At 42.5% G+C, this 26,524-nt stretch overlaps 3 protein-coding genes across 7 annotated transcripts; all 3 read right to left on the minus strand.

The window, feature by feature from the left end:
* Window positions 1-872: 872 nt before the first annotated feature.
* Window positions 873-6,670, minus strand: slain1b (SLAIN motif family, member 1b). Of its 2 annotated transcripts, XM_076303011.1 has the most exons (6): window positions 6,525-6,670; window positions 5,790-6,137; window positions 5,205-5,216; window positions 4,234-4,383; window positions 2,878-3,160; window positions 873-1,332 (listed from the first exon to the last, which is right to left on the minus strand). In XM_076303011.1, the coding sequence occupies exons 1-6, from the start codon at window positions 6,544-6,546 to the stop codon at window positions 1,257-1,259; spliced, it is 891 nt and encodes a 296-aa protein (XP_076159126.1). In that variant the 5' UTR covers window positions 6,547-6,670; the 3' UTR covers window positions 873-1,256. The 2 variants fall into 2 exon arrangements, with proteins under 2 accessions (XP_076159126.1, XP_076159127.1); XM_076303012.1 differs by lacking the exon at window positions 5,205-5,216.
* A 648-nt stretch (window positions 6,671-7,318) lies between these two features.
* LOC143141727 (SLAIN motif-containing protein 1-like) lies at window positions 7,319-15,535 on the minus strand. Its single transcript, XM_076302441.1, has 4 exons — window positions 15,083-15,535; window positions 13,372-13,508; window positions 7,837-7,986; window positions 7,319-7,443 (listed from the first exon to the last, which is right to left on the minus strand). Exons 1-4 carry the CDS (start codon window positions 15,529-15,531, stop codon window positions 7,319-7,321), a joined length of 861 nt encoding a protein of 286 aa, XP_076158556.1. The 5' UTR covers window positions 15,532-15,535.
* Window positions 15,536-16,113: 578 nt separating this feature from the next.
* LOC143142239 (uncharacterized) lies at window positions 16,114-26,461 on the minus strand. Of its 4 annotated transcripts, none has more exons than XM_076303014.1 (26): window positions 26,359-26,461; window positions 25,270-25,333; window positions 25,050-25,143; window positions 24,808-24,858; window positions 24,628-24,660; window positions 24,481-24,525; window positions 23,948-24,016; window positions 23,768-23,830; window positions 23,543-23,623; window positions 22,236-22,319; window positions 21,976-22,020; window positions 21,537-21,614; window positions 21,010-21,090; window positions 20,830-20,871; window positions 20,533-20,607; window positions 19,582-19,665; window positions 19,322-19,366; window positions 18,850-18,927; window positions 18,321-18,401; window positions 18,141-18,182; window positions 17,844-17,918; window positions 17,650-17,727; window positions 17,359-17,430; window positions 17,065-17,173; window positions 16,650-16,752; window positions 16,114-16,438 (listed from the first exon to the last, which is right to left on the minus strand). In XM_076303014.1, exons 2-26 carry the CDS (start codon window positions 25,301-25,303, stop codon window positions 16,422-16,424), a joined length of 1,659 nt encoding a protein of 552 aa, XP_076159129.1. In that variant the 5' UTR covers window positions 25,304-25,333; window positions 26,359-26,461; the 3' UTR covers window positions 16,114-16,421. The 4 variants fall into 4 exon arrangements, with proteins under 4 accessions (XP_076159129.1, XP_076159128.1, XP_076159130.1 ...); XM_076303013.1 differs by having other exon boundaries at window positions 23,543-23,626; XM_076303015.1 differs by lacking the exon at window positions 21,976-22,020 and having other exon boundaries at window positions 23,543-23,626.
* Between the last annotated feature and the right edge of the window lie 63 nt (window positions 26,462-26,524).

Raw genomic sequence — 26,524 nt, forward strand, 5'->3', positions numbered from 1 at the left:
CAGGAATTTGCCCCCAAAAGCATCTATTTTTTGTCAGCAGGCCTTTGTATAGGCCTACATGCCCATGAGGTTTCATGTGCATCAGAGTTTCCGTACCCCAGGAATAGCTGACCAAAAATTGGGGGGAAAAAAAGCTTTGACAAAACCTCTAAGGGCGCAATGCGCTAGCGGTGGTCGTAATAACTCTTCCATGTCTATTGGCTTTATGTGTGCCTCTGGCATCATCCGGTCACAACAAGCCTGCACCAATAAGGCTACTGTACTTGTTGCTGAAAGTTTAAAAAGCCTTTATTTTTTAATTAAAACACACAAACTTGTTTCAATGACAGTGCTTAAAAATACAAACAAATAAACAAACCAAAAAAGTAATACCTGTATTTTAAGTGCAATTGCAAATATAATTTTTTGTTATTCTTGTTGGACACATTAAAACCTTTTTAATTCAGTGCTACATTGGTCATAGTGAACTTCTATACAGTGTCTTTTCCAAACAAACAATATTGAAAAACAAATAATTTAATAGTGAAAGTGCAGTACCAAAACACTTCATTGACACATTAACAATAGGTGCAACAATAACAAAGATTTCTTACTTCATCTCAGTGTTCCATTATTTGGAAATTAAGTGTGTGTGTTTGTGGGTTTAAAAACATCGTGTTAGCAGTTTACTCACCTTTACCTGTATGTAAACACTTTCAAGCTGGTCAAATTTGGTTAAAGTTTTCCATTACAAAAGAGTATTAATAGGACGGACATTACTGTTCAATCCCTTAAAAAGCGTCACACAATTGCAACAACTTCTTTCTCTTTTTCTATGTAATATTGTTTAAAAACAACTTAAGTGGAACAGCAGAATAATGATTAGCAGCATGTTTGGAGTTCCTCTTTTAAGAAAAACCACATCAAAAATGATTTGATTAAAAATAAGCTTTACAGGGCAGTGAGTCGATTATTAGTAACTAAGTCCTGGTCAGTGCATTAGAGCAAAGCTGGGGGCTTTATGAATGATGAAAACGTGACATTGAGGATTACATTTATTTTTTGCATAATACATAGATGCAAAAAACACCCCCTTAAAAAGGAAGCACTAAGTCCCAACTCTGGGCTTTTCTCCATAGCATGGCAACTTCCAGTCATTCCCGTTCACATTCTAAGATTGCTTTATCAGTGGTAGCCCACCCCAACCAGCAGGGCGGCGACATGTGACCAGATCACCACTGAGTTGAGCTGTGCCCTTTTCCGATGTTTGCCCATTTCTAGTAACAGCCATCCTTCCAACTGCCATCACGCAGGGCACTGAGGGTAGCCAAGCTCTTTGGCGGCGTCAGTAAACTGGTTGGAAAACACAACCATAAGTCATAGATATTCTTATATGAACTGGAATTTACACACAACAGTAACTATATGCTTACGTTGTTACATATTTTATACTACCAAATACAACAAATCTACATGACATCACAGTGTTGGTTTCTAGGACAGAAAATTACCTACAAAAACAGTAAACAACTTTGGCTTAATTTTTTATATAAAATGAACAGTGAAAATGACAGTTGAAACTATTTGAATGGACATCTTCTGTTTGACCTAGATATCGACTTTGCTCAGGAAACCAGTCTGTAAATGTCCTTAAAAAAGTCCTTAAAAAAACAAGTCACTATAAATAGACCTCTAGTTGGCACAAACTGCACTCAATCTAGAGCCTACACACACAGCACAGAGCAATACAACTTACTTGGGTTTGCTCTATTAAACCTGGGTCTACACACACACACACACACACACACACACAGAGGAATACAACTCACGTGGGTTTGCTCTATGGCAGGGGTGTCCAAACTTTTGACTCAAGGGCCACATTGGGTTTTGAAAATTGGCCAGCGGGCCACACACACAAAAAATAATACGTGTATAAAAATACTGTTAATTTGATGCTGTTTAATTCATTTATAAATGGTGCACTGTCACTTGAAGACTTTTTGCCAGCTCCACTCAAATATAGCCTATGGCTAGTGCTGTGCCTATGGCTGTGCCCTCTCACAGTTTATAATGGTCAGTAGTGCTACTGTTGCCAACGCGATTTCCTTTTAAAAGTTTCTAATAAAAAGGAGATATCAATTATCAACAATGACAAGCCAGCTGGAACCTGGCGCGCTCTCTCCCTCTCGTGCACGCTCAAATGCGTTCCAAATTAGCATAACATAGTTAGATCTGCCGCAATGGAGATACTATGTATCTCGATGTAACAAGCTGTTTTGACATTGACATCGTAAACGTTCTCTAAGAAGAGTGTAAAGCAGTTTGCAGTAGCCTAAGTTAACCACAGCGTTCCGTCTATTGCTGGAAAAAAATAGTGAGCAGCCTATAATAACCTAATTAAATGCTCGGCAGGCTGGATTAAAGTGCGTGGCGGGTCGGATCTATGATAAACGAATAAATGCTCGGCGGGCCGGATTAAAGTGTGTGGAGGGCCGCATTTTGCCCGCGGGCCGTAGTTTGAACACCGTTGCTCTATGGTAACTGGACCTACACACACACACAGAGAGCAACGTGTGTTTACTCTATGGTAACTGGGCCCACACACACACACACACACACACACACACACACACACACACACCCACACAGAGAGAGAGAGAGCAATACAACTAACGTAGGTTTGCTCTATGGCAACTGGTCTACACACACACACACAGAGAGAGCAATACAACTCACGTGGCTTTGCTCTATGGCAACTGGTGAGGAGCATGTTATCAAGGTTCATCCCTTTAAAGAGCATTTCAAGATGATGTTTACATTTCTCTCTCTCTCCGGGCCATATAAAAGGCAATCATGTTTGTGATGAGGTCTCCGCATCGTCCCATCTCACCCTCTTACCTGCGCACAGGTTGGGCGATCTTGCTCCGGGGAGTTGAGCTGGTTCCTATGAAGGAGGCTGGGCGAGGGAGGCCGCTGCGTCCTGATGCCTGGCCACTGCCTGGTTTGCTGGGTAGCGGGATGCCACTGCTGCTCAGGGACTGTAAACTGGTTGACGTTGTCACGGTAGCAGGACCCTTGACTGTGGGGCTGACGTAAGCAGTGGCCTTCAGGGGTTGCCGAGACGACACAGAGAAGTTCCCCACACTCTGAACGCGGTTCTGGAGCTGGCCAGGTGATGGGACTGACAGACACAACCACATGGTGTTAGCAACATCCACATTTGAACTCTTATTTTTCCTCATCACAACCACATGGTGTTAGCAACATCCACATTTGAACTCTTATTTATCCTCATCACAACCACATGGTGTTAACAACATCCACATTTGAACTCTTATTTTTCCTCATCACAACCACATGGTATTAACAACATCCACATTTGAACTCTTATTTTTCCTCATCACAACCACATGGTGTTAACAACATCCACATTTGAACTCTTATTTTTCCTCATCACAACCACATGGTGTTAACAACATCCACATTTGAACTCTTATTTTTCTTCATATCTCTATGACGTCCAGACCTGTGTTGATTTGACATGTTTTGATTGTTGTATGTGGTATTCAGAATTTGTTATCCTAGCACATATATATTACAGATGTTTAGCATGGTCAACAATAGCTTTAGGTATTGTAATGGATAGGGCTGTCAAACGATTAATCGCAGAATTTCTACAGTTAATCGCGATTCTAGAATCTTTGCTAAGTATTAAGTATATATACTCTTTTGATCCCGTGAGGGAAATTTGGTGAATGATGGTGAAACACACTCAGCACACAGTGTACACACAGTGAGGTGAAGCACACACTAATCCCGGCGCAGTGAGCTGCCTGCAACAACAGCGGCGCTCGGGGAGCAGTGAGGGGTTAGGTGCCTTGCTCAAGGGCACTTCAGCCGTTCCTACTGGTCGGGGTAGGCCACGGCTGTAGGCCACGGCTGCCTCCAGTAGGCCACGGCTGCCTCGGAAGTTTCTGTGGCAGTTTGAGGACAAGAAATGGTGCATCAAAGTCAAAATAGCAGCAAAAGGGGATTGTTGATAACAGAACAAGTGACAGTGTAAAATAAAAAAAATCATTGGCGGCACGCGATTAATGCGATAAAAAAAATGCACGCGTTCTGCTTGGTCCTTAATCGCATTGTGATTAAAGCGTTAACGCTGACAGCCCTAGTAATGGAATATAGTAAAACATATCCAAAGTCAAGCTCAGGACACTCAGCTGATGTTTGTGCAAAGGAAGTCAGGTGTCTTACTAGCAGACTGCAATCTGGCCAACCCGTTGGAGGAGTCGAAGCTCTGGCTGTTCCGGATGGAGGCAGGAGAGCCCACATGATTGGCTGGAACAGGGACACTCGGCATGCTGGGAGCCCTGACCAGGTTGGGCATACTCCTCCGCAGTTTATCTGAAGTGGCACAACTCATGCCGTTAGTAATGCTGCTCATTCTTCCCAATATAGTTTAAACAGAAAACACCAAAACCGCACACAAACACGGAATGAGAACGTAAATTATTAACGCATATTTGAAATGCATGCAAACCCTCTCTCTCGCTCTCTCCCTCTCTCTCTCACTCCCTCCCTCTCTCTCTCTCTCTCTCCCTCCCTCTCTCTCTCTCTCTCCCTCTCTCTCCCTCCCTCTCTCCCTCTCTCTCTCTCTCCCTCCAAACGCTGAGTTTAGGTAAAGTAGACAAGAAGCATGACATGAGATTAAGGACCTAAATTAAAAAATAAATCCTAACCAATTTTCCAGAATTTGGATTCAATATGCATCAAATTATCCCACCAAAATGTCAGAGTCGTTAAGGTGCATGAGTATTTGCCCCTTATAAGGGGCATTAGATATGCAGAACATGGCCTAAGTCCTCTCACACAAGATCTGGTGCCTGGCATATAGTCGGCCCTCTAAAAGGAGCGGACGACCTAATGAGAGCTTACAGCCCTGGAAGGAGCTTAGCGGTTTAGGGAAGTCAGATAGGGAGTGTTTTAGCAGTGGCCAAAGCGGAATTAAAGGGTGGTAACATTTTGGTCTTTTTTTGTTGCACCACCATGTGTGTTGATGACTATTGATTATTGAGTGAAGGTATGTTTGTGTTAGCCATAGCAAGTGGTGGACAATACGGTCTTGGAGATAAATGGTGACAGGTTTGAAAGACTAAGAGACATATTTTCACAAACATATCATGTAAAGACAGACATACAACAACACCAAACATTATCTGACTTACTGTCAAACTCGACTGGGTTCCAAACAGGGGATCCACAGGTTATGGTCACACAGACATATGTAAATAAAAGATAAAACATATATTAAATATGGCATCTTTTTAAAAAAATGCATCAAGGCTTTTTTCAGCCCTCAGAATTCAGAATCTCAACTATATATATTTATATTTGTAATTATTACTGATGAAATAATTTGTATAATTATTTAACATTATTATTATTATCATTATTATTATTATTATTTATAATTATTTAACAGCTATACAAATAAAACATAGCCATCATGTAATATTAAACAGGTCTTGCTGTGTTATCCTATGCATGTTTGTAAATTATTTTAATCTGACTATAACACCTTAAAAGACAATATTTGTGATCCTCCATAATCCTACAGATCATCAGAATTCTGAGCTTGGCAAACCTGCTTTACTAGTCCCTGATTTGATCTGCCATTTTTGACTGCTTAGGAGGAGTCCAAAGGGAGTAGCCCCATCCAGTGCAATGAAATGCATCAACTGGAAGGCGGCACCTCATTCCCGCCGCCATGCTGCTCTCGTAGCAGAGGCGTCTCCCCGTGCGACGCTCACCTGAGCTGTGCCGGGGCCCGTGCTGCTCGGGGGCGTAGCTGGGCGCGGGCTGGGGCTGGTAGGGGAAGGTGGAGGGGTAGTGGGGGGTGGAGGGGGTGGAGGGGGTGGACGTGCTCCGGCGCCAGTCCCGCATGCTGGTGAAGGTGTGGGAGTGGGACAGGCCTCGCTGCAGGGGCCCCCCCGTCCGCGTCAGCCGGGGCTGCGGAGGAGGCAGCTGGCCGTAGTCTTCGTCGTCGTCATCCTCCTCTTCCTCCTCCAAGTGAGTGTCCGCTCGCTGGCCAAACTGGAAGGAGAAGCTGGCGCTCCGTCGGTTGGTCGATGTGGTGGTGGCGTAATCTTGACGAAGACCTGAGTGGGGAAAACGGCTATACAGATCAGCAAAAATGCATTCCTACTATTGCCGGTGCCATGTCACTGACATGGTAAATCTAGAATCCCCCTCTGGTACAATACGGCAGAATAAATAGATAATTCTATTTGACAAATGCTATCCTCTTCTACTAGAAAAATCTGGATTAGTCAATGTTCCAAACCAAATTCCCAGTTGGAAAAAGAATGTCTTCACAAAAACGCAATCTATTCCTGGACTAAGGACTATGGATAATCCATGTCTGGGAAACTGGCCCTGAAATACCCTGTTGCTCCCAATTCTGGTGCCCTGGACAGAGCTTCCCCCCTCCACACACACCCGGCCCCTTCCCTTCCCGTTGGACTGAGGGTTTGTTGGCGACTTACTCTCCTCCTGTAGTCTTGCCATCACCTGGACGTCTGTGAGGTCCTGCAGCTTGTAGCCCAGAGCGATGGAGTCGTCCTCCAACTCGGACGCACTCAGTTCACTGTCCAGAGACGACTGAGGACTGAAGGAAGTCCGTCGGAGGCTGCGGCCTTCACACACAAACAAAACATGGTTTAATTTCCAAACAATGCTTCAAGTGATTTTTTTTAGGTTCTATTCCATTATGTCCTAACATCCAAAGTAACAGCAATGAAATTGTTTCACTAGCTAACTTACTATTGGTAGTAAAATCTGTCTTATACAATTTTGTGAACATAAACTAAAACTACTGATAAACAATGAAATCATAACTGACTAAATGATCCTGCTCTCTGTAAGAATTACACTCTGGAGTAAATGGAATGAAGGTTGATCCTATCATAGGGTACATCATCAATTATTCAGGATCAAAAAGAAAACAGCAAATCAATACTTTCCCCCAACCCAATCCTGTGTCATTGCAGTACAATAGAATTCAAAATCCAAAAAGCTTTAAAGCCATGGAGATATGTACAGACAACAGATCGAACCGATATGGCAGTAAAGCAAGCATTTGATTTGATTGACACCCAAGCAGAGACTCCGTTAGCATGTAGTGTTTGCGTTTTAGCGCGTTAGCGGCTGAGCTGAATTATACATTTGCAGGCACCAGCCCCTTTTCTGCTGCGACATGACCAATGGCTGCATGGAAGAATACGGCGCGAGAGCCGGTTGCCATGGAGCGAGGGAGGAGTGTTATGGGATGGCGGTGAGCTCAGCGAGGCTTACTGCGATCAGCTGGGTGATAGAGGAAGGTGGGAGTTCTCTCAGCTAGAGGAGAGCGATCCTTCCCAGGTAGAGTCAGGGAGAGCGAAGGGTGAGAGGATGGAAGGAATGAGGCTACAGAGAGGAAGAGAGAGAGAGAGAGAAGAGAGAAGAGAAAAGTGAAGAGATGACAGAAAGATAGGTTGAGAAATGAGGGAGGTGATGTACAAACTCTTCATTCAGGTCCATCTGCTTTGGGATTTGACATGTTTAACAATTTGTAGGATTACACATGTGTCCAAATGAGAGCCTAAGGGCAAGTTTTCAATCCAGTTGCACACCATAAAATTACTGGGACTGAGATGAAATATACTTGTATAAATATACATCTTTATACTAAATTTCACTCACAATCTCCATGTGATGGCCACAGAACTCTGTCTCTAGGTGACAGCATTGGTGTGTGTGTGTGTGTGTGTGTGTGTGTGTGTGTGTGTGTGTGTGTGTGTGTGAGTGTGTGTGTGTTACCTTGTCTCTCAGAGGAAGGTGCGCTAGGGGGAGGAGAAGAGCAGGACTTGGAGGAGGGAGAGGAGGTGCAGAGCGGGGAGACTCCAGCTACCCGACTGTGAGGGAACGCGGGAGACGCGGGAGAGGAGAAGACGCCCCTCCACCTGTGGACTAATAAGGAGGAGGAGGAAGAGGAGGAGGAGGAGGAGGAGGAAGAGGGTGGAGGGGACAGAAGAGAGTCCAAAATGGTCATCTTATTCCCACACAATAAGGCTAAGAAGGGGTCTAACGCATTATCTAAAAATCGGTATTGTACACTACGTAAACGCATTGCGTTACTGACCAAGGGAAACCTGGTCAGAAATCTGTGGCGAGTTGTTTACAGTATGTGTTATTTTAAGAGCATTATCAACAGTGATATGGGTGGGTGCACCGGCGCACACCCATGCAAAACATTACAAATTACATGATTACAATGGTAAACATCTCACAATGAGTAGTTATTCACCATCATTTGCAAATTGGTGACGGATAAAAGTGATCAGGCGTGAGGCGAGAGGTACATATGAAGCACAGCTGAAGACGCACTGTCACGAGATGTAAGCAGCAAGGCCTCTGCAGAATAAATGTCCTTAGGTTTTTTATTCAGTCATTCGAACATTACTGGGGTAAGTGTTGCTTTGTTTTGGGGTAAGTGGGGGTAAGTGTGGCTATGTTTTCGATGGTAACCCATTGTCAGTCAATAGTGAAAGTAATTAACTGTGTATAACTGTTTTGTCACACCACAGTGAAGTTAGTTTCACTTTGCCAATGAGTTCAAATAATAGACGAGTGCAGATGGGCTATACATGGTTTAGTGGAATACCTGTTCCATATGGTCTCGTGTACAAGCAGATTCCTTCAAATGCACCGCTGACAATCAAATTACTGATGCGCTGTTTGAAGCTGCTTGCTTGCTGTTAAAGGGAATGAAGGATGTCATTCTCATTGGTTTAAATGATGTTATGCCCCAAACACACCCATGACTGATTAAGAAACCTAGAAACGCCTTGTTGCGCCATCCGCCCGACGTTTGATAACAAAACCACTTCCAACGTGGACTGGACAACTCACTAAATTTAATTAAGCTATTCGCTAGTGACCATGTGTTTTAGATTGCTAAAATAGGGGCCATAGTAGATATAGATTTAGTATTGTAGATAGTATAGTACGTAGATATAGTATAGTAGATATAGGTATAGCATAGTAGATATATATATAGTATGTAGATATAGATAAAGTATAGTAGATATAGTATAGTATAGTAGATACAGATATAGTATAGTAGATACATGTATAGTATAGCATAGTAGATATAGATATAATATAGTAGATATAGATGAAGTATAGTAGATATAGATATAGTATAGTAGATATAGTATAATAGATAGCTATATAAATATAGGTCACCCAAATGGACACAAATAGATACAAGGATACAAATACACAGTTACATGTCCTTAGAGAAACACAAACTAGACATTCATCCCAGACACATGCACGCACACACGCACACACACACACACACACACACACACACACAGTAAACTGCCTAGTCACATAAAGCCTCCAATCCTCAGCCCAGGATTTAATGCTGTTATCACAGCCAGGTAGTCTGCAAGACGTTTATGTAAGTACAACCCGTACAGGTGTCTTAGGCAAAAATAGAACAAGGTACAATGGAACTTAGAGATGCATTGTGGGTAATGGATTAGAAATAAGGACAGACGTGTAAGAACCACATCGCCGCTCAGATATCCCTGCTATTACCAAATTGTACACCCAATGACAGAGTAAAGGTACTGATCTTGTTAACCTTCGAAAGGTGTTTTTCTATTTCTTGGTGTTATGTAAGAGCTGAGAGAGAGAGAGAGAGAGAGAGAGAGAGAGAGAGAGAGAGAGAGAGAGAGAGAGAGAGAGAGAGAGAGAGAGAGAGAGAGTGATCTTCTTCACGGCGGAGCTACCTCAGGGCAGAGTGGTGGCATCAGTCGGGCACTAAACTGCCAGTCACTGGCCGCCTGGGCACACATCTGTTTCCCCAAAGCCTGGCACACAAAGGGGGCATTCAGGGCTGGCACGAGGGTAGCGTGCTGCTCAATGCAGGCCTTTCACTGGTCAGTTCAAGCACAAACTGCACCCAATAGCCCCAACCCAGTTTAACCCCAGAGCTGGCAGCCAGTAGACCAATAGACCAGCCAGTAGTTTTTTTTTGTTTTTTTTTTAACTCAATATTTCACATGCACATTAACACAAAATCACACACAAACAAACACACACACACACACACACACACACACACACACACACACACACACACACACACACACACACACACACACTTCATCTAATATTCATGAATGTTTGAAGAGCTTAGCCAAACATACAGTGAATTATCTATTGGTCCTTCAAGGAGTACTAGATTTAATTAAAACACACACACACACACACACACACACACACACACACACACACACACACACACACACACACACACACACACACACACACACACACACACACACACACACACACACACACACACACACACACACACACACACACACAGCCAAGAACATAGTGCACAGAGGGTATACAGTGTTTCCCACAGAATTGAATTCTATTTGTGGTGGTAGGTTACTAAGTTCGGCTGGCACCCAGGCTAGTGGTAGGTGGTAGTTTTGAACAAATCTGTTTAGCGTGGTTATGATGCCAATAATGTTTTCTTTAATGCATGCATGCCCGTAGAGAGACAGAGAGACAAGGAGAGGAGACTGTGCAAAGATGCACATAGCTCTACAATGAAAGGATTTCATCCCATTTAAATAGTACAATATGGAAAATCATTGTGTGGTGGTCAATGTTGATATTGTGGTGGGCCGCCACAAATAAGTCAATGTGTGGGAAACACTGGTATATACATGGAACTGCTGAGCCAACTGCTGACATATATAGGGCTATGCTTCATAGCAACGAAGTTATAAGCCACTTGGCATGAAGCACGGAGTCCTTTCATGTAAACACAGTTTCCATGGTTACCCCTCTGGTTGCCCTGGCTTTTGTGATCCTGACTAGAACAAGCTTCTAAGTATGGCAGACTGCAGGTCTACACTGCTGCACTCAGTGCTGCAACGGAAATAAATATACATCTGGGCCAATATCACGAAAATAAGCAGGTCAACAGTGGGCTCTTTTGGTGAAATATGTGTCAATAGACATAAATACCCATGGACTTTATGGAGCCCATCACCTGAGAGTCCAAAAAGGGACGTTCATGTGAGGTAACCGAGTGATTCAGTCTCCCGTTACAGGCTAATGCTGCTAATCCCTATTAATGCTTTACTACCTTCTCAGGAGTCTCAGTCACAATCATTCACATTTACACACACATGACTCTCCCTCCCTCCCTCCCTCCCTCCCTCTCTCCCTCCCTCCCTCCCTCCCTTCCTCCCTCCCTCCCTCCCATTCCACGGCCACCATTCTGAAGGCACGTTGGTGAGCATCGTCCTCACAGTAGTGACTGCGTTAACTGCACGCCCACCGCTGGGAGAGTGGAGCCATATGCTGCTCTTCTGACTGAGCGGGAGGCATGATGTGAATTGTTAATTAGGGCTTTAAGCTGGAAGTCATTGAGGCCCTGCAATCTACATGCTGCAAGTGCGCCAGGAGATGTGCAAGACGTGATGCAAGACGTGCGCAAACGTGCACCACTCTGCGTATGTTCTTCACTTGTGAGCCTACCTACTGCTGTGTGGAACTGGCTAGACATGATGTGGTACATTTGCTGTGGTGGTGGTGGTGGTGGTGGTGGGGGGGGGGGGTGATGTTGGCATCTGTTGATCATCAGTAACAGTCCCACCATATGACAGTAGGACTTCTTGAGAGCCGATGAATGGCTGTTTGTGTCAGCTGAGTGTGTTATGGTCAGCTGTGTGTGTTTGTTTACCAGCTCTGTAAGAGGACTGGCGCGAGTGTCTTTGTGTGTGAGTGTGTTTACTCAACTACTTGGACGCGTCCGGAGTCCTAAATAGGGCAAGCTGGCAGATTTCCTTTTTTAATCCTCAGGAAGAAAAAGGCCAGCTCACAGGGAGGGGGAGTAGCAGTGAAAGTACCGGATCAGTTACAGATGTCTCTGATGCAGACCACCTTACCCAAACCTCACAGACCAACACAAAGACCGCAATTACTGCATCACTGGACGTGCCGGCTTATGAGTGACCGCCCAATCACAGCATCACTGAATGTGCATGGTTATGAGTAAACACCCAATCATAGCATCATTGGACATGCCTGTGACCGCCCCCTCACTTATTAACAACTCACAACTCACTGAGAATGGGAGGCTATTGAAATCAATCCAGTGGTAATGGTAATTGGAATTTCCTCAAAAAGCGTCAAAAGCATCATTTCCCAACCATGGGGTCGGGACCCCATGTGTGGTCCCCTGAAATCCTCATTAAAAACCTTAAAAACCCCATGATATCCGAGTTAATTAACAGATCCTTCATTACAATCTAGCTAAGTAAAAATAAACTTAGACAGCCCGCATAAGATGCTTGTTTTGAACATTGATCAAGCATAATTCCACCAATCAAAATAGTTAAATAACCAGACATGCATGAAAATCAAAGTACCACTATCGTCTGGATGTGCTGCGTTCTCTCTCGCTACACATGAATGATTGGGGTCGCCAACATTTTGTGACATCAAAATAGGGTCACCTGCCAAAATAAGTTGGGAACCCGTGGTCTAAAGACTCTGTTTACCTTGGTTTGTATGTAGGTACGTGGTTTGTATCTGTTTATGGTTGTTATCGTTAATGGTTACTATTCTATTTTTTACTGAATAAACGGGAAGCAAATCAAGGTATGTGGAGGATATAAAATGCACATGCGGGGCTGAGGCAGTACACTTCGATATGCAGGGGCATCTCAAAAAATTAGAATATAATTGAAAAGTCCATTGCCCTGCCCAGGCTGAGAGATTAAATGCTCAGGAAACCATTGCTGATATTTTGACTTAATTAGAGCTCTTCTCAGGTCAACATGTCTGTATTATAAATTCTTTATTGTAATTATTTGAGATACTGAACTGGCTTGAGAACTGACTTGATTTCCTGTAAACTGTAAACACTAAGATTAGAATAATCAAGATTTAAAAAAAAAGCTTGAAATGTATTTCACTGTATGTGTAGAATGTGAATCTAGTTAACATGAAAATTTCACTTAAATACATTTTGGGAAATTTGTATTTTTCTAGGATATCCATTTCTATTTGATGCACCTGTAATGTATACAAAACCAGACAATCTCAGCAGCCTGGAGAACGGCCACAAAACCCAACAACTACTTATGAACTCTGGAACTAAAATCACAGCCTGAGGTGCAACCCAGGGTTCAGTGTGACCCTTTGACCCCTGTCATCATATCATGTTACTCCATATCCCTAATAACACGGCCAGCTCCACCTTCTCATATCATATGTTACTCTACGACCATAATAATGTGACCATGGCTCTACCTGGGTCCAGGCGATGGCAGAGGGCCCTCTTGGCAGCCTCCATGTCCGGCCGGGGGTTGTCCAGAACCTGCCGGCACCATTGTAGTGGCGTCAGACTCCCCTCCACCCATAGACAAGCCTTAGGGGAGACATACAGCCTACAACAGAAGAGAGGGAGGAAAGCACCAGGGAGCAGAAGATGAGAGATTAAAAGGACAAGAGGTAGAAAAAGAGATGAGGTAGGATCGTGAGGTCAGAGATCAGCATTGTCATGAGTTGTTCTGTGAAAATGCGCTTTGGCGCAGCAGGCCTGTACCATATACGGGTCCGAGTGCCCACGGCGACCCAGGTTCAAATCCAACCTGCGGTCATTTCCCGATCCCACCCCATCTCTCTCTCCCACTTGCTTCCTGTCACTCTCCACTGTCCTGTCCAAATAAAGGCAAAAAAGCCCAAAAAAATATACTTTAAAAAAAAAAGAAAATGCAGATTTTCAAGTGCAGCACCCACTTGTCATGGCCTTGGAGGACAGAACCCCCCCCCCCCACCCCGCCAACACTCACACACCAGCCCAATCAGCATGACCTAGGGTCAACCTGATCATAATTAGCCATCCACTTAACCTTCCTGGCCTGACAAGCTTATATAGTAATACTAAACTTAGCTACACTAAACATCCATGAGGACCTGAGCTTTATGTAAACAAAGGAGCTTTATGGCTATATGGTGTATTTCTCTTTTGCACTGCCAACAGCATGTATCCTGCTTCACTGAGTGCATCTGTCCATGTAGCATATTTTAGGCTACTTTGCTGTTGACCTCTGTGCAATTCACTCTTATTTTGTGTGTTGAGATCAAATCCTGAAAAAAAGATTTCATGTCCACTCTTTCAACAAACTGAATCGTTATGAGAGGCCTGCATACACACTGAGCTTCACGTGGAAATGGAGCGATTAGATTGCAGAACTGAGCGATTTAAATGTCTACGACCGCCGCCCCCACAATAACAGAATTGGGCACATTGACTGTATTTTTTGATAGAAGTCAAATGAAACAGGATTTGGTAACAAAGCGATCACTCAAGGATGGAGACTGCAATAACTGTATTCGTCTTTAGAGTATTGGATGACAGTTGTAGGTCGGCGAACGCATTAGAACACTTGCCAGTGACGGCTGGTGAGGACACCAAAACAGCCAAATAATAGCTTAAGCCAATCCGAATTATATGACCGCCCCAATAAGGGACATAATACTGGCTATGTACACAAAAAAACAAAGAAAGGCTGCAGAACACAAGGAGACATAGAGGGGCGGGTACGGATGTAGGCTATGTTAAATCATCCACGTCGATGATTGCAGACCCAAATCTGGTTCAGACATCTTGACCAGAGGAGATAATCATGTATCATTTATCCCTCTACATTCGACAGACATGCCAAACGGTTCTGAAAACGCCGTGCGTAAAATGGCACTCACGCCCCCGTGTCAATACTCCGATGTAGTGGAGCTGGCCTGGAGCTGGCCTGATTAAACGGTCATTAGTGTCACATTCGCATAGCTTAAAATGAACAGCAGTGCATAAACTAATGCTCTTCACTGAAATAGTTTGGCCTTGTTAAGTTATAACGCCCCGGTGCTGTGATGAAGCCGACTAATACATTATTTGTCCATCCAATTTAATAGTAGGATCAGTGTGTTTCTGCACAAAACAGAACAGACAGAATGACCATACCAGGTTTCCTCTGAATCCTGATCACAAGGTAACAGGGAATCAAGGTTCAGTATCTCAATATCGTCAAAAACCGTAGGTTCAGTGTAGTCGCCAGACACATCATCTGCATCAGATGCGGCGTCGTCGGGGTTGTGAGGTTGGAAGTAAGGGAAAGGCTCCTCATTGTATAGTCCTAAGGATGCCGGGCACGACAGCGTCGGTGGCGGACTCGGAATACAGTAGCTACTACTAGCAATTGTATTCCCGAGTAAGCAAAGCGGAGAGGACGACAAGATATGAGGGCTTGTGCGCCCGTTTACTGCATTTGCCCGTGTCCGTAGCTGCTCGTTCTGCATTTCCAGTTTCCTAACGAGCTCTTGCAGCTTTTTCACCTCTAGCTCTGCGTTCATGGCACTGTTGTTGCAGTTGACATCCGTCATCATCTGAGGGTTTAGAACCGCAGCCTCCATTGAACCAAATTATTTCCAACAATATTCGTATAAATCCAGACTACTTTGCCCTGAAAATGGAGGACAAGGTAGGCTTTGCGATCCTCACTCATCCGCCGCCCTTACTGAGATTTGTGATGGCAAGTTTCCCCTTGCACCTACGTCCACTGGCCCTACACCGCACTCGACTGCTTCTCGCCAATGAGCGGAGGAGAAAATGAGTCTCCTCCCTCAACGTACAATCGTCTTCGCTACGCGACTCCACATCACCAGTACGGCCGACCAGCCTAATCAGAACCAGCAGCAGGTGGTAGCCTACCATAATTAATTCTCATCGCTACAGCTGTCGAAAGCTCTATCGTTTGTGTTAAAACACAGAAAACATAACAATAACACATAACTTTACTCCAGTTCACGATCTCGCGGTTACTCCCATATGAGTGTAGGGTTTAAAATGTTGTTAACGAATATGCTTAACTTATATTTTCAGTTGAGCTCATATATCATAGGTCTTTATCTATTCAAACCTAGATTATTTAATTTATGGGGGCTCCTGTATTGACACGATTCCACATAACAAGACATTCACTAAACACACCTTAGTAACAATAGCATACCTTTATTGAACATAATCATAATTAACAGGCAAGTTAGTTGCATTTTGATTAGTTATTTGCGCAAAGAAGATTACTTGTTTTAAATGAATTTGTTTCCATCTCTTTTGTAACATAGAGAAATAGAGAAATACATTAAAACAATTCAAACATTATATTGAATGAACTGAATGCAGTTTTAAGTAGAAGGAATAATGCATAGTTTATGTTGATAAGATTGTTAATATATGTCCATTTGATCAATAGTGTTTAGAATCCACAACGCTGACTGCATTCATGTCCATGTTTTGTCCATTCTCAATGATACCAACGATCTGTAATAGAACAAAACATTTTGAATGACTGAACCTTAAAACCATGGAAAGAAAATCTGCAAGATTTGATTATTTCTTTAAGCAGTTCTTATTGATTCACTCTGAATCATTACAGCTTGACTGTACACAATTGTATACACGTTTGCATAATGATCCCTAAATATTATTAGTAAAAGAATGATAATCCATTCTAATGGTAATCCCCACTAACCTTTTATTTTCATATAGCAGTTGTCACAGTTCACAGCGTCCCTGTAAACCCATAGACTGTCTCCAGCCTCCAGTTTGCTCAGCTTACAGTGACACCCAACACACTGAAAACATAACAAAACATAAATGGGGAGAAAGAGGGGGGGGGGGTAAAGAATGGGTTAAATGTCTAAGAATGTTAAGTACTGAAGCAGAATTTTGATCTTTAATCCAAATCTTTTTCTTTCTAAGAAATCTTTAGAGATCTCTTTTCGTTAAGAGCATCAGTGCCGTTAAAGTCTGCAGAGTGAGGCATGCAGGCCTGAGGCTGAACAGAGCTGCATCATGTTGTCCCACAGAAGGAGGGAGAGCAGCTCTAATCCAGGGTGACCTCTGGCTGGCATGGGAGCCTGATGGGACTGACTGAGACGGGTCACCTTAAAGCAGTCGGCATGGCTGAAGATCTTTAGCTCGTCCAGAACCATCCTGATGGACTCTGTGATGGGCTGATGGCAGAAGGAGCACACGTTTCTGTCCGACACCGTTCTGGATTAGAGACAGAAGGGGGAATTCTCATCAGCTGTCACCGTCACCAGCCAGTAAACTAATGAATAAGTCTGCACTCTGAAGACAACTGGGTGGACCCATAATGGATGTATAAAGTTTGTGCCTTGAGTTGCACTGTGATATCACAGAGGCAGGTATGCCCTGCTGTAATCACATTCACATACCTTTTAGACATGGATTGCACGCTTGGAGATGTTTTGGAGGAAATTAATGTATCTCCAGGGCTGTACTTGGTGCTGTGGGGAGAGGAAGGGTCAAAGGAGGACAGTTCAGATTTTGTTCTAGTGAACTCTTGAGCTGGTTGTTGTGCGGCCCGCCGGCCAATTTTCAAAACCCAATGTGGCTCTTGAGCCAAAAAGTTTGCCCACCCCTGATCTAAGGCATGTTAGAGATGACCATATGACCATATTCAAATGAATCCAAGGAGAGACAGAGATATGGTAAGAGATACAGACCTCTTTGTATAGGATGTCTCCGTCTTAGTTGACTTAGTTGGGGAAGACAGAAGTGAATCAGAAAGGCTGTCATATGAACTGTTGAAAAACAAGAGCAAGTCCCAGAAAGCAAGATTAAAAACCAGCACAACTTTTTTAGTGCAGAATTAGAAACGTTCTTGGGGAGATTGCATAATCTGTGTTGTTGTCCCAACCTGCCACGAGTTTTTTCTTGAGGTTTTGTGGTGGATGAGAAGGGGTCGAGTGTATCTGCAAGGCTGTCTAGATGTCTGAGAAACAACAGGAGGGACAAAAAATCATTGGGTTGTGACTGCTGTGTACAAACAGCTCATGAGATGGCACAGCTGCATGTTAAAATGACACCACGGTTGACCCAGCCAGATGGCAATGGACCCTGGAGCAGCAGGGCAGGTCCAGATGTTACTGGACCCCCAGCAGGGTCACCCACGGCCTCTCTAGGTTTGTGTGTCCTACTGTTAAAGGCCTCTAACCTTGCAGGGATGGAGTCCACCTCGCTTCCCTTCTTTGTGATGCTAAATAACATGAAACAGTGAGAGAGAATGAGCACTCTGAGAGATATGATGGTGGGAAATAGCATTGCAATTGCACATTTTATACTATTTTGTTTGTTCATAAACTAAATGTTCTAGTGTGTTTTTAGGGATACTGACCTTGTTCTGGTTTTCACAGTAGTAGTGTCTGCGGGTTTGGTGGGAATATCAATCAGTGTGTCTGCCAGATTGTCCAAAGTGCTGAAAAGCAAACACAAACATGGGACTCTTGCAGATGGGTCTGTCACCTGGCTGAAATGCTCTGTGTTGCCAGTATTTGGAGAGTACAGAGCATGCTTAAGGATTCACAAACACTCCATATAATGTCAGCACTGTTCCTGTGGTGATCCAACCACTTATGCAACAACAGAATGAAAGCAGCACTGTCTCACAGAGAGACAACTCTTCTTCTAGCTTTGTCTTTTGTTTGATTGTGATTTTTATTTTATTTTTTATTCAAATTCAATGGCTGAGTTTCCGCCCTTGCCATAAGTATCTGCTCTTATCTGCATAGAATGCTCACCTACCCACTTTTAAACATAGATGGCATAGTCTGAGATAATGCAGTAATGAGTGTAATCTATTGTTTGTGGGATGAATGAACCATGTAGTACAGATAGTTGTAAAAAGCCGTTTTCTCAACAAGTACCTTGATTTGTAGCTCGGAGACTTGGATCCTGACAGTGTTGGGGATGGGGACTCCGTCACACTGCTTATTGTTTTGGAACTGCTCCAAAGAGAAGAACAAAAAAACAGTATTGTGATGTTAAGGAAGTTTTCAAATATTCTTTGCTAGGAATGTGTGTGTGTGTGTGTGTGTGTGTGTGTGTGTGTGTGTGTGTGTGTGTAGACTCAATAGACAATGGGGTGGCTGAGATTTATCAATAAAAACAAAACACTCATAAGAGATTAAAAAATAAATACCCCACTGTAATAACTATATCAGTCATAATTCATCTACATAAATGCTCACATTCATTAGTGAATGCAGATGTCTTAATTTGCTGCCATAGATGTGCTGTTAGAAGTGCATAGAGGTGTTTCACATTCACTGTAAACTAAGGACACTCAGCATCTGGGAAATCAAAGTTATTAAATGATCAGATTATCCATAATCTCACCTTGTAATTGGAACTGGTGCAGGAGATTTGGGGGCGCTCTCCACACTGAATGAGGGAAATAAGCCAAGTCAAAACAGGACAAAGTAAAGCCAATTCAAAACAGGACAAAGTAAAGCCAATTCAAAACAGGACAAAGTAAAGCCAAGTCAAAACAGGACAAGTTCCTCCACATACTGTGTGTGTTGATACTAATTATTTTCCATGGTAGGAAACGGTATTAGACTCTTGGAATACACATCTAAATATTGATAGTTACTCACCTGCTCTTGATATTGACAGGGGAGGTGGGGCTTAAGATCTTGGTATTGACAGTGGAGGTGGGGCTTAAGATATTGGTATTGACCCTAAAATAAAAGAATATGAATTACTTATTGCCTCATTTTTATCGCTAGATGCTGTGAGTGCTTCAACAGTGCTTGAGAACAGCAAGCAGTGTGTGACTGTTTCTCCTTAGGGTCGTTATTCTAGTCAGAATCAGCCTCTGTAGAGATGTATGTTCACAGGATTGATTGCTGTCTACATCTTGTGTCATTGTCAAATTATCGCCCTTTTAATTTGGCTCTCAACAAGATTTTGTCACGGAAGCCTTTGAAGTACGCTTGATTGATTGATTGATTGATTGATTGAAGTAAGCTTGTGAAGATTATTTATGTGTCAGTCAGCTCAGATGTATTAGTGCATGAAGAATGTCAGGCCTGCCCCATGACCACACATTACCTGAACCCCACCCTCCGTCAGCTATGAAGCTGCGGTCTCCAGCAGCTGCATGCTTCTCATGCCTGCCTTTTTACACTACCTAATGTAATTACTCCTCCTGGAAATACTGCCATTTTGTTGTGCAGGAATTTTTAAATCTGAAAACTCTACACATAACACACAACCCTTTTAGGAGGGTTATGGTTTGCTGAGAAAGTGACCCTTCCCTTTGTATCTTTTTGTATGTGTTCTTTTCTCCATTCTGCCATAATTCTACTCACATCAGTGATTACGCTCCCTGAATGGGAACTGTTTCATGAGCAAAAGATGTTTTGCTTTCTAATTTCTATTGAACCCAGATAATTTGCTTCAAGTTTTATGAGTGACCAACATGAGTGCGGTGCACTCCGCTTCCGACACTCCCAGAAAGCAAGATTAAAAACCAGCACAACTTTTTTAGTGCAGAATTAGAAACGTTCTTGGGGAGATGCAATAATCTGTGTTGTTGTCCCAACCTGCCACGAGTTTTCTCTTGAGGTTTTGTGGTGGATGAGAAGGGGTCGAGTGTATCTGCAAGGCTGTCCAGATGTCTGAGAAACAACAGGAGGGACAAAAAATCATTGGGTTGTGACTGCTGTGTACAAACAGCTCATGAGATGGCACAGCTGCATGTTAAAATGACACCACGGTTGACCCAGCCAGATAGCAATGGACTCTGGAGCAGCAGGGCAGGTCCAGATGTTACTGGACCCCCAGCAGGGTCACCCACGGCCTCTCTAGGTTTGTGTGTCCTACTGTTAAAGGCCTCTAACCTTGCAGGGATGGAGTCCACCTCGCTTTCCTTCCTTGTGATGCTAAATAACATGAAACAGTGAGAGAGAATGAGCACTCTGAGAGATATGATGGTGGGAAATAGCATTGCAATTGCACATTTTATACTATTTTGTTTGTTCATAAACTAAATGTTCTAGTGTGTTTTTAGGGATACTGACCTTGTTCTGGTTTTCACAGTAGTAGTGTCTGCGGGTTTGGTGGGAATATCAATCAGTGTGTCTGCCAGATTGTCCAAAGTGCTGAAAAGCAAACACAAACATGGGACTCTTGCAGATGGGTCTGTCACCTGGCTGAAATGCTCTGTGTTACCAGTATTTGGAGAGTATACAGAGCATGCTTAAGGATTCACAAACACTCCATGTGAGCACTGTTCCTGTGGTGATCCAACCACTTATGCAACAACAGAATGAAAGCAGCACTGTCTCACAGAGAGACAACTCTTCTTCTAGCTTTGTCTTTTGTTTGATTGTGATTTTTATTTAATTTTTTATTCAAATTCAATGGCTGAGTTTCCGCTCTTACCATAAGTATCTGCTCTTATCTGCATAGAATGCTCACCTACCCACTTTTAAACACAGATGGCATAGTCTGAGATAATGCAGTAATGAGTGTAATCTATTGTTTTTTGGGATGAATGAACCATGTAGTACAGATAGTTGTAAAAAGCAGTTTTCTCAACAAGTACCTTGATTTGTAGCTCGGAGACTTGGATCCTGACAGTGTTGGGGATGGGGACTCCGTCACACTGCTTATTGTTTTGGAACTGCTCCAAAGAGAAGAACAAAAAAAACAGTATTGTGATGTTAAGGAAGTTTTCAAATATTCTTTGCTAGGAATGTGTGTGTGTGTGTGTGTGTGTATGTGTGTGTGTGTGTGTGTGTGTTTGTAGACTCAATAGACAATGGGGTGGCTGAGATTTATCAATAAAAAACAAAACACTCATAAGAGATAAAAAAATAAATACCCCACTGTAATAACTATATCAGTCATAATTCATCTACATAAATGCTCACATTCATTAGTGAATGCAGATGTCTTAATTTGCTGCCATTCACTGTAAACTAAGGACACTCAGCATCTGGGAAATCAAAGTTATTAAATTATCAGATTATCCATAATCTCACTTTATAATTGGAACTGGTGCAGGAGATTTGGGGGCGCTCTCCACACTGAATGAGGGAAATATGCCAAGTCAAAACAGGACAAAGTAAAGCCAATTCAAAACATGACAAAGTAAAGCCAATTCAAAACAGGACAAAGTAAAGCCAAGTCAAAACAGGACAAGTTCCTCCACATACTGTGTGCGTTGATACTAATTATTTTCCATGGTAGGAAACGGTATTAGACTCTTGGAATACACATCTAAATATTGATAGTTACTCACCTGCTCTTGATATTGACAGGGGAGGTGGGGCTTAAGATCTTGGTATTGACAGTGGAGGAGGGGCTTAAGATCTTGGTATTGACCCTAAAATAAAAGAATATGAATTACTTATTGCCTCATTCTTATCGCTAGATGCTGTGAGCGCTTCAACAGTGCTTGAGAAAAGCAAGCAGTGTGTGACTGTTTCTCCTTAGGGTCGTTATTCTAGTCAGAATCAGCCTCTGTAGAGATGTATGTTCACAGGATTGATTGCTGTCTACATCTTGTGTCATCGGTCAAATTATCACCCTTTTAATTTGGCTCTCAACCACACGGAAGCCTTTGAAATACGCTTGATTGATTGATTGAAGTAAGCTTGTGAAGATTATTTATGTGTCAGTCAGCACAGATGTATTAGTGCATGAAGAATGTCAGGCCTGCCCTATGACCACACATTACCCGAACCCCACCCTCCGTCAGCTATGAAGCTGCTGTCTCCTGCATCTGAAAACTCTACACATAACACACAACCCTTTTAGGAGGGTTATGGTTTGCTGAGAAAGTGATCCTTCCCTTTGTATCTTTTTGTATGTGTTCTTTTCTCCATTCTGCCATAATTCTACTCACATCAGTGATTACGCTCCCTGAATGGGAACTGTTTCATGAGCAAAAGATGTTTCGCTTTCTAATTTCTATTGAACCCAGATAATTTGCTTCAAGTCTTATGAGTGACCAACATGAGTGCGGTGCACTCCGCTTCCGACACTTCCGACAATTATTGTGTTCAATCCAACTTTGCACATCAGAACGGAACCCTTGCACTGCAACTGTCTCAATTAAGATTGAGTTTTATTTCTGTTGCCGCCGTTCAAGAAAATCCATATCTTCTCCAGTATTTACCACATGCTTGTCAGTTGTGAGATTTTTGCACCTGTGTGGTGCAGGGGCAAGTGACTTGGATTCCGTTTGGAATGTATCAGTGCACTCATGTTAGCACAGGTGTCCAGTGAGCTCAACAGCGCCACCTAGTCTGAACCCTTTCATAACTATCAGTAATCAGATTCAGTACTAAAAGCTTTGGGCTTTGGATATAAAGCTCTGGAAAGAATTAAGAGACCACTGCACATTTCTGATGTCATCCTACGGTTGCTGAGTGACATTTGAATGAGTTGATGGTCATATTCAAATTTTCATTCGAATATCACTCAGCAACGTAGGATGATATCAGAAAAATGTGCAGTGGTCTCTTCTTTTTTTCCAGACCTATATATTACATTGTAATATGACGTGTGAAATGTTCACTGATATTATACTAAAGCATTACTTACCCATTGGTTGTCTCGGTGTAAGTGGTCTGCCTTGACACAGTAGTAGTTGTGGTGGTAGTACTTTGTGGAGATGTTTGATCACTTCTGTGAGGGAAATAGATTAACTTTTTGAAGAGGCTCTTGCTGAATGTCAAGCTTGAGTTCAGAAAGTGCTCTTGTGGCAATGAAGGCGAATGTTATCATGAGAGTATAATGGTGACACTTTCCTCTTAGAGCTTTACTTACGGTTTGTTGGCAGAGAATACTCTGTCTGTGAAGCTACTTTTTCCTCCTGGACTCAAAGGCGGTCTATTAAAGCACACAAAAAAAATAAAAAAATTTTAGGATAAATTAACTTTATTAATTATCCATTCCATTCACCAAAGCAAAATCAATTAAATTAAATTATTAAAAGTATGTTTGTACTTAGTCTGGAGTGCAGGTTTGGTAGGTGTGACTGTTTTGGTCTCTATTGTCGATGTTGTTGTCTTGACACTGGGGGATAAAAAAGAACAACATAATGCCATTTTGAGATTTTTATTGAACAAAAATGATAAATGCAACGTGTTATTTTTCCATGAGTTTAGTAAACGATTTAAAATAGCCTCCATCCACACAAAAGGTTTATTTCACTCAAATTCTGTTCAGAAACCTGGTAAAACCCATATTAGTGAGACTTAACCATTCAGTCCACTTTGGTGGACATGCCCATTGCCAGTCCCCCAAACTTGTGACATCAGTTTGTAATAGCTGCCAATTTTAGAGACAATATTTGGCTTTTGGCCTTTTATCAGCATCTTTTGATATCACACCTGTCAGGAGGATGGATTATCTTGACAAAAGTGAAGTGCCCAATACACTGAACAAATGTGGACACAGCATTTGAGAGAAATACTCCTTTCATGACAAATGGGACTGAAGTGTTACATTCATGTATTTGTTCAGTATAAATTAATTACCCGGAGCCTGAGCTTGTAACTACTGTCTTTGAAGAGGTTTGATTTCTGTAACAGAGAAGAGGTCAAACACATTCAAACCCAAAAGCAATATTCGGACCTATTTTATGCCACTCCAACAGGATGGCATTGATTATCATTAAGACTAACCTGCTTTGGTCAAGATCTTGGCTCCCACCAAATCTGTAAAGGGATATATGAAGGGATATTTAAAAATGTGCTGCATCTAATATCATATAAAATAATCTTCAAAGGTGTACAGTATGAGCTTAAAACAACATAAATAAATATAAATAAAATGTTATTTTGTAATTGTATCCCATAACGTACCTCTTAGTGAGGTTGCTGACTGAACCAGTCTTGTGTGCCAACTTGTCTTGACTGCGTAGACAGGATGAAAAAATAGTTTAAACAACATCAGTACAAATGTGTGTATTTATAAAGTGAGTAATGGACTATCAGGGCCTTATCAGGGGGTTCTGTGCATTTGCATCCTGCTATAAGTGGTATTTTCTTGTAATTGTGTTTTTGTGCCTCTGCATGATATTATGAGAATATAAGAGTTTTCTTACAACACTGAATCGTCATCGTCATCTCCATCCTTCTTAATCCAACTGCTGTCTTTCAGAAAGGATCGTTTGGCCGTGGATACCTGGCTAGGGCTACCTAGATACAGATGAACCGTACAAAAAGGCAAACAGAGAGATAGTTGGTTTCCTGGTGCGACACAAGATGCCAGAGCAAATAGACCAGTAATCAACAAACACTTCACAGCTTCACGAAGCATCTCACTTGTTTTAGAAGAGTAAGGATTGTTGTAGGACATTGTAGACAGGCAGTGTTTGGTCTGCTGACTCTGAAAGAAAGAGTGAGAAAACAAACCACAGTGGTTTTGAAGTCATGCCAAGTTCTTTATCATTCCTGACAGTATCCCTAGAGGAACTTTATACTGCAGCACGGGTGTGTTTGGACCATTGGACCTATCAACAAAATACCTCCCATATCTCAGCACTGCCCACATCATAAATATGAACATTATGAACAAAAACCTTTTACAAAATCATGACATTCCACCAAGTCTGTCTGGGTTATTTTGGGTGTGTGTTGGTGCGTATGTGTAACATTGTTTTGGGTGTGTGTTGGTGATAATGTGCAATGTTCCCTGGGCACCATGCCTTGCATATTTGAGTCCCCATGCAGCCAGGTCCCCTCCCTTGCTCTCTCAGGGTGTGACCCAAAGCCACCTGTCCTGATTAACCAGGAGGGCACACACTTGCTCCCAGTCCAGTGAAATGATTATCCTCTGTGTTTAGCATACACACCACTGGGCAAACATAAAGGTCCCTATAACTGCTGGCATCGCTTTGCCTCCCGAGCCTTTGTTTGCTTGCTTTTCAGTTTCTCATGCAATTGTTCATAGATTCTTTTCTCAATTGTCACCCTTATAATTGGCATAAATCTCCTCCTTACATGAACAAAACACAGATGTATAAAATATATACAGTGCCATAGAAATGACATTTAACATCACAGACAGGACCCAAATTTACTGTATTTTATACTCTCCGTTTACACAATTTAACTGCCATCAGTAATAATGTCATGTTCAGGGCACTGACACCAGACTACTAATGACAGTGGGAATGTAGGCTTAGTAACATGAGTTTGATAAATGCCAAACCAAAATAATTTCTATACTATGCTGTCACACACTGATCTATTACCATATGGCCAAGGTTTTCTCTTGTGTGATGTATATAAATGGAAATATCAGAATCAATAATATTACCATAGAATCAATATATTACCACAGAATCACTATATTACCATTCACACCGTTAAAATGTTCAGAAGGTATATGATGATAAGCGGTCGCCTTACCTCTCTTTGTATAAACTCAGGTGTGTCTTCTCCTCTGATGAGCTTTGACAGATCTACTGCTCTGCTCTCTCTCCTCTCTCTTTCTCTCTCAGGGCGAGTGATTCACCCAGCCCAGGGGGTGTGCCCCACGTCATACCTGTGCACACCTTGAACCAGAAAGGTGAGT

The sequence above is a fragment of the Alosa pseudoharengus genome, unplaced genomic scaffold, assembly GCF_046254945.1.
Source record: "Alosa pseudoharengus isolate Yale_2024_CS ecotype anadromous, Long Island Sound unplaced genomic scaffold, YU_APseudo_1.1 YU_APseudo_1.1_scf_24, whole genome shotgun sequence".
In the NCBI taxonomy this organism is placed as follows: Eukaryota; Metazoa; Chordata; class Actinopteri; order Clupeiformes; family Clupeidae; genus Alosa; species Alosa pseudoharengus.

What these genes read in the sequence shown, in the direction of transcription:
- LOC143142239 (XM_076303013.1), bottom strand. Translation starts at nt 25,303, where the DNA reads ATGTCCTACAACAATCCTTACTCTTCTAAAACAA. An exon ending in TCTCCGAGCTACAAATCAAG is followed by an intron (nt 18,402 to 18,849) that starts GTACTTGTTGAG and finishes TTTGCTTTTCAG; the next exon opens with CACTTTGGACAATCTGGCAG. An exon ending in GTGGACTCCATCCCTGCAAG is followed by an intron (nt 17,919 to 18,140) that starts GTTAGAGGCCTT and finishes GTTGTTTCTCAG; the next exon opens with ACATCTAGACAGCCTTGCAG.
- slain1b (XM_076303011.1), bottom strand. Translation starts at nt 6,546, where the DNA reads ATGGCAAGACTACAGGAGGAGA. An exon ending in GGCAAGACTACAGGAGGAGA is followed by an intron (nt 6,138 to 6,524) that starts GTAAGTCGCCAA and finishes TTCCCCACTCAG; the next exon opens with GTCTTCGTCAAGATTACGCC. An exon ending in ATCGCCCAACCTGTGCGCAG is followed by an intron (nt 1,333 to 2,877) that starts GTAAGAGGGTGA and finishes TTTTCCAACCAG; the next exon opens with TTTACTGACGCCGCCAAAGA.
- LOC143141727 (XM_076302441.1), bottom strand. Translation starts at nt 15,531, where the DNA reads ATGGAGGCTGCGGTTCTAAACCCTCAGATGATGACGGATGTCAACTGC. An exon ending in CTGCCATCGCCTGGACCCAG is followed by an intron (nt 7,987 to 13,371) that starts GTAGAGCCATGG and finishes CCTCCTTATTAG; the next exon opens with TCCACAGGTGGAGGGGCGTC. An exon ending in ACCTTCCTCTGAGAGACAAG is followed by an intron (nt 7,444 to 7,836) that starts GTAACACACACA and finishes TCCTCTCTGTAG; the next exon opens with CCTCATTCCTTCCATCCTCT.